Source organism: Simochromis diagramma, unplaced genomic scaffold, assembly GCF_900408965.1.
Source record: "Simochromis diagramma unplaced genomic scaffold, fSimDia1.1 OVJJ01000337.1, whole genome shotgun sequence".
Lineage (NCBI taxonomy): Eukaryota > Metazoa > Chordata > Actinopteri > Cichliformes > Cichlidae > Simochromis > Simochromis diagramma.
This window is the reverse complement of record NW_024386982.1, coordinates 1,224,670-1,231,888: the sequence shown is the minus strand read 5'-3', so window position 1 is coordinate 1,231,888 and position 7,219 is coordinate 1,224,670. Positions and strand designations below refer to the sequence as shown.

The following is a 7,219-nucleotide window of genomic DNA, read 5'->3' as shown; positions in this document are numbered from 1 at the left end:
AAGGAAATTGGGTTAAGGCTGCCGACCTTTGCCAGCGCCATCTTACCCTTCTGACCATACATACATTACACAAACATAACATGGGGAAGACAGGTCAGAGAGGTATAACAATGGAAAACGCACAACATGAGGAAAGATAAGGAGAAAAAAATAACTCCTCCAGACTGAGCTCCAACAGGGAGATCAGTTTGAGAACAGAAAAAAACACCTCTGCACATAGCACATGATATTCTTTTGCCTGCAGTGTGAACATATGTGGGTTAAGTAAGAAAGTAGCCGCTTCTGTCTTCTGTCTAATTTAACTTTTTAATAAAAAAAATAAATTATTATTATTAACAAACAGGAAAAATGTAAGTAAACACATTTTCTTTTGGCAATTTACCAATCCAGTAAAAAAAAATTTAAGTTGCGTGGACAACAACGTGCCCAATAACAGCTTATGTCTTAACTTAATGTGATTAACTTGAGCACAGCCTTTTTGCTAAAATAAATGTACAAGTTTCATTTAACTTACCTCTACATGCTTGCGCAGGTTTGATGTGGAATTTTTAAAAGCTGCTAACTCGGTCTCTCTGGCAAACACAGCTTACACTGCATAATAAAGCTGTTGCCTTTCTTGCACTTGAAGCCGAAATCCCTTAAATACGGCCAGGGGTTCACATCGGTTTCTTCGAGTTCAGGGTCAGCAGAATTCTTTTTTCGCTGGATCCGTACCACTGATGTCAGACTCCATCTTTATCGTGACCCAACGCCAATTTGTTCTACTACCCATCATTCCCTGCAGTATTTCCGAAGTGCAATGTTGTTGTTGTTTTTTTGTTTGTTCTTTTAATTTACTCAGTAACAGGTGTGATTGAAAATGTAGCAAAGTACAATACTTTTTAAAAAATATACTTAAGTAAAAGTAAAATTACCGACTTGAAAAATGACTTTAAAAAGTACAAATACACAAAAAAACTACTCAATTACAGTAACGCAAGTAAATGTAATTCGTTATTTTCCACCTTTGGATAAAGCTGATATTCCCTTTTACAATTTTATTACATTAAAATAGCACAAGGCTTAGCATAAAAGCAGCTGATAGAAAAGTCTTCAGAAAAGTTACTTTTTTACTTCTTGCTTTGAGTACATTTCCACTGGTGCCGAGTAGCTGGGGTTTATCGTTGATATCTAACTTTAGTTCCGTGTTATGGTTCTTCGCTTTTCTGCTCACCCGAGAGGTTTTCTTTGAGCAGGACTATGAGGGCAGGGAGAGTCATTAGATAGACTGGGGCACACCTACACAGAGCTTAACCCTCTGAGATCAAAGTCAACCCTAGTTACTAACCCTAAGTTTTGGAGAAAATAAAAATGGTTCTTTTGAAAGAAGATGCAAATACTATCAACCACATTTTATGTAAACATGCTGCAAATCTGCAGCTCTGTAGACTTTACCTAAGGAAATTAACTACTGTTAATTGAATTTTAAATAAATAACTATATATCAACAGGAAAGCTAGAAAGTAAACCAGTCCAGAAGGAACAGCTGAACCCTGATATTAAAAGAAAAAGATGAAGGTTATAAGGTGTCATAAGATACAACAACATTTGAGCTTGTGTTGCTTAAAAAAAAAAAAAAAAAAAAAAACATAATGACTAATCACAGATCATTCACCCATATCAATTTCCACCCAGATGCATTTACACTTTTTCAGTATCTGGTTCAAATACCTGTTAAAATGCATCGTGTGGGGGTTTGGATATCAGTCTATATTGAAAGCTTTTTCAAATAAATTTGCTAAGTGCAAAGGGATTTTTGCCAGTAGATCATTTGATATATAAATTCAATTCAGTTCAATTCAATTTCATTTATACAGTGACAAAGCACAACAGCACAACAAGCGCTTTAAATTGTAAGGTAGACCCTACACTGTAAACCCGAATCAGTTGACTGAACTTAAAACATTTGTGGAAACTGATTACCTCAAAAATTTTAAGTACACAAACTCATCTTTTCTAAGTATGGGGTACTCAAAATTGGTATTTATTGTTAACTTAAAAATTTTAAATTATATTTTTATTTTATTAATTGAGCTTTACTTAAAAACTATATACTTTAATTTTAATATTTTTGTGTTTTTTGTAGTTTACTATTTTGATCCAACACAATGCAATTATATTACAAACTAAACGCAAATTATATGATTATTAATTAAAAGATATTTATTTTTAAATGTTTGAGTGTAGACTAGTAAAAAAAATTAGAGAAATTCATTTACTTTACATTTTGTTTATTTAACATTTTTTATGGAAATGTAAAAACATCACTTAGTGTTTTTATAAAACCACTAACATGGACATTGGCACCATAAAGTGAGCATTATAAATTCAATGTAGAACATGTATCTTTTTATAAAATCACAAAGGACAACATCAGTCCTAATTGCATCTTTCTCAAAATACATAAATTCAAAATAAAAAGTCAAATACTAATCACTTTTGTTTGGAAAAGAAATGAAAAACAATTTTATAAAATGGGTACAAATAAAGATGATCATCTTCCAAATAACCAGAGCAAAGTTAGGTAAACTGATGGAGTTAAATCCACCCAAAGTCTGTAGTAAACTTAAAGTGCTTTAAATAAAGTGCTTAAAACAAAATGCTCAGTAACAGAGTGCATGTCCTAACAAACATTGCCTTATATTCCTTCCAGAACTACTCTTTCAGCAACAAATCATTTTTAAGAGCATGTAGGCAGGGTTTCAGAGGTTTGCCGTCAACAAGCCCCATGAAGATTTTTTGGACAAAGGTAAATGTGTGAACGAGCTTCCTGGGGTAGTCTAAATGCAGAGCATAGATCAAGCCAAACAATAAGGCAAATGCATCTGCAAATCTGGGAATATCACACATCACCAAGTCGCCTTCCACCACAATGGCCATGCTTGAGGAAGTAAAATGGACTGGACTGGTCTGGGAAGCGCCGTCGGTAACCACTGTGAGAAGGGCAACTGGAGTGTCAATGAGGGTCGACTCATCCAATGTGTCCGCCTGGAATAGACACAGTATCAATAAGTAAGGTTGGTTTGAGAGAATGTGACAAGCAAGACCTGTAATCTAGCAAAAAATTCACCAGTGTAGTGGGTTACTTTGTAACGGGTTAGGGTACTCTACTTTTTTGAAAAATGTACATTAACACGTTAGCTTCTTGCATTACATAATTAGTATGTTTGTTATTTTTCTAAAAAAAAAAAAAAAAAAAAAAAAAGAAGTCATTTTTTTATTTTATGACTTTATCTCAAAAAGAAACTAAATCTTGACTTCAGCCTTGTTTTTGGGGCCACCTGCAGCGTAGCCGAAGTGCTGTGATACGCCTGTGCCCTGCTCCTGACCCTGTGTGTGTGTGTGAGGGTTTTCTAAAGAGAGGGTATTTTGCTTGTACAATTTGGTAGCTGCTAGGGTATTAAATTGTATTTAAAAAAATCCATGGTGTTTTATCTCACTGGCAGAATTTAAGTGATGCAAAAATACACTTACATTACATGTCTTAAAGAATTCTGGGTCCTCCTCCCGCAGGTATACAGGAAGGGCACGAAGCACTGCAGTGCGTTTCACGTTGATATCAGGCGCCTCCTAAAAAGGGAAAAGAAAAGTTCATTGAACACAAAGTTTTCAGGTGTCATTCTTTGGGGAGAATACATGTTTATGAAACTGCATGACATGTGACTCTACATAATTTTGGAGACATTTCTTTTAAGACACAACCTTTCTGTCTCTTATGACAAAGACAAAATTTGACATTTTTGACATTCATTTGACAAAAATCCTACACAGTATTTTAAAGTAAAATACCAGATCAGAGCTGTAATCTGTATAAAACACAAATGTTCAAAGCAAGGAAAAATTGAGTTTTTATCAGTGAAACTTTTAATTTGTGTTAATTTTATCATTATCAATATTCACCTGAAGATCATAATGATTCAGGATGGTTCGCAGAGCCTCTGATATCTTGCCAGTCCGTGCAGCCTTCTGTCTGTATAGAGCCATAAGTCGTGGTGTGTGTCTGTCAAGTTCAGCGTAGAACTGGTTCCGCAGGTTAATGTTTGTGACTCGGTGGAACTCCGCACAAATCTAAAATAAAACAGGACAAAAACATCCAACATGAAGCCAAATTACTGACCAAATTTACATCTTATCATTAAAGAGGAATTGCCCAACTTCTGTCTAACCTTGCTTTATAGATGTCCTATGAAGTGTTTTTTTTTTCTTTAAATTGGACCCGAACCACAAGCACAAGTGTATCACAAAGCTGAAATATATTTTTGTTTGTTATCTATTATTTATTTATGTGTTATTTATTTATTATCTGAATCTGAAGAGATCTGCTGAACTTGCATTGTTTCATGTTAAACTGAAGAAGAAAAAAAAATCAAAGCACAGATACCTGAGAGTCAAATCGCAGAGCAGGCCATTTCTCTAAGAAGTTCTTTACCATTGGGTTGTCTTGAACAATTTCATGGCGACGAAGTGCGAAGGTAGTCTGCATCAGTTTTTCAATCATTACTTTGTTGGGCTCAGTCTTCTCAACCTCATTTTTTATCTGGACTCTCATATCCTCCAAACTGACCTGATCTTCTCCTCTTGGAAAGTTTGGGAGGTAGTTCACCTCAGCTCTTCTGGCTCTTTTTATGTTTGAGTGGGGATGCTCTCCTTCAGGGTTGTTAACACTCCTCCTGCCAGCGTTGACAGACACCTCCACACATCCAGATCTGGCTAGCTTGGTGCGATAATTTCCCATCTTGAATTTTAAACTGGTCTTCCAACCATAACTTCCATTCCTACTTCCAGGCTCTTTAAGACATGGATGAGTGGTAACAAGAGCTTCTGCTGCCAAACCGACATCTCCATCACTCGGATAGGCTTTGAAGGTGTGCATCACTGAAGCCATGGTCTCCAAGATGTTGTGCTTTTGGGCTCGAGTCAACTTCAGATGTTTTCCAGACATCTCAAAGGCTCTATTTCCCTCCTCAAGGAGATGTTCAACTTCGTAAGAAAAGGTAGGTACTTGGAAAGTGTCAGGCCAACACTTCAGACGCTGAGCTAAAGGCACATGAGGAAGGATGTCTGTATCAGAACTTGCACAAGAACTGACATCACTTTCAGATCTCACTACTTTTAGTGTGCCCTTCTCCGGCAACTCTTGAATATCCAGTAGGCAGGTAAGTTGCCCATCAAAATCGGGGTCTTCGTATTGTAAGGTAAACTCAAAGTCCAGCCTTGGGTTGAGCTTCTCACGGAGTATGGTGATTAGTTCTTCCACCGACTCAGGCCGCTTAGTTAGAGAAACCTTCACAACAACATCTGTGGTGAGGTGAACTCTCAGCAGGAACTTTTGGGATACTGCCATCATCCTATGAATAAAACAAGGAATGGAGATGATTTTTAAAAAATGAATCGTCTCATATATAAAAACACTGTACATCATACCATTAACCTTATTATGGTCAGTGATAATTATATACTCAGCCATCATTACAGCTTTCAAAAATTTCAAAAGTACACTGTACATTTCATGACAAAATAAACACTTAGCATGGTAAAAAAAAACCTTACAATTACTGCTGTTTACTTTGAGTGCAGTCTTGAATTCTATGGCTGATCATCCAACAGTCCAAAACATAGGTAAGAATTTCAGATGTTACAAAGTCACAGGCCATCATTCCATTTAGTCATGGTAAACAGTAACCCTCTTTTAGTTTTAAGTTTTTACCATATAATCAACATTGTCTCACCATGTATAAATTCTGTTAAGTTGGAAAAAGAAAAAGAAAAAAAAAGCACAGAATACATATGAATTTACACTGCAGTTATTTTAAAAAACCAAGCCAAACTGCGGGATAAATCTTTGCAAAGACACATTGTTATGCAATAGTACATAATACATCAGTGAGATACTTGTAATATTACACAGAACTTCTACTTACAAACTACTTCTTTTACAGGCTGCTGCTTAAGATAGAAGTTGCCACTGCTAGCTAAGTCACTTTTGAATGATGCTAATGAGAAGAAGAAAAAAACCCGGCCGAACAATGAGGCTGCTGTTGTAAAAACGCCAACTTTCTTGCGTTGGCAATGGGTCGTTAAAATATCACTAAGACACTTTCTTTATGTGCAATTCTTATTAAAACTGTGTTTTAATCGGTTAAAACTGTAAAACTGACGATATCATCGATTTGAAAAAGAGCGCGAACAACAGCGAACAACAATTCACTACCTGGGTCTGTGCTGTTTAACACAACGGCGCATTCAAAAACAAGTTAATGGCTGCAACATATTAATATACTTGCTTTTTTACGGAAAAAATAAACATAACGAAGGTTCCGTTTTACTTACAAGTTTCTCCAAATGTGTTCTCCAGTCGCTCGAGAAGGGCAGCCATATTGAACAGAATTTTCTGTCAACGTCGTTCAGGTTAGAGAGAAAACGTCATGAAGTCATGACGTACAAATGCGGAGCTCGGAAAAAAAAAACATTTACTCAAAAATCATAATTAAAAAAGCAGTATTTACTCTTAACTTCTAAGCCATGTACAATTATAACTGTTTGAATCGTTAAGAGAACAGAAATATTTTAAGTTGTTTCAACTTTGTGACGCATTTTAATTGTTGTATCCACAAACTTTATAAGTCAGGTGGACTCTTGGGGTTTACAGTGTACAATCCTACAAAACCCAACAATCATATGACCCCTTTTGAGCAAGCACTTTGGCGACAGTGGTAAGGATAAACTCCTTTTTAACAGGAAGAAACCTTTGGCAGAACCAGGCTCAGGGAGGGGCGGAGCCATCTGCCGTGACCAGTTGGGGTGAGAGAAGGAAGACAGGATAAAGTCATGCTGTGGAAGAGAGCCAGAGATTAATAACAGGTATGGTTCAGTGCAGAGAGGTATATTAACACATAGTGAGTGAGAAAGGTGACTGAAGAAGAAATACTCAATGCATCATGGGAATCCCCCAGCAGCCTGCACCTATCCGGTCTTTAAGTGATGACGTGACAAATCCCTCTTCCGGGCTTAAACTACTCTGCGTTTAATAAGGCTGTTGTGTATTTAACATGTTTTAATGCTTTGTATCTTTTTCTATTTAATCTCAACAAGCCCCTAAAAACAGTCAGTGATCACTGTCGGCCTCTCTCGGTTTTTATTACCTCTATTCATTTTAAAGCTCATTTTGTAAAACCGTACG

General features: G+C 36.4%; 1 protein-coding gene across 3 annotated transcripts; it reads right to left on the bottom strand.

Annotated features, from left to right (window-relative positions):
• Positions 1-2,207: 2,207 nt before the first annotated feature.
• On the bottom strand, positions 2,208-6,473 carry LOC120738387. Of its 3 annotated transcripts, none has more exons than XM_040039593.1 (5): positions 6,370-6,473; positions 4,421-5,387; positions 3,940-4,107; positions 3,514-3,609; positions 2,208-3,027 (listed from the first exon to the last, which is right to left on the bottom strand). In XM_040039593.1, exons 2-5 carry the CDS (start codon positions 5,384-5,386, stop codon positions 2,695-2,697), a joined length of 1,563 nt encoding a protein of 520 aa, XP_039895527.1. In that variant the 5' UTR covers position 5,387; positions 6,370-6,473; the 3' UTR covers positions 2,208-2,694. The 3 variants fall into 3 exon arrangements, with proteins under 3 accessions (XP_039895527.1, XP_039895526.1, XP_039895525.1); XM_040039592.1 differs by lacking the exon at positions 6,370-6,473 and adding an exon at positions 5,590-5,791; XM_040039591.1 differs by lacking the exon at positions 6,370-6,473 and having other exon boundaries at positions 4,421-5,551.
• Positions 6,474-7,219: the final 746 nt, after the last annotated feature.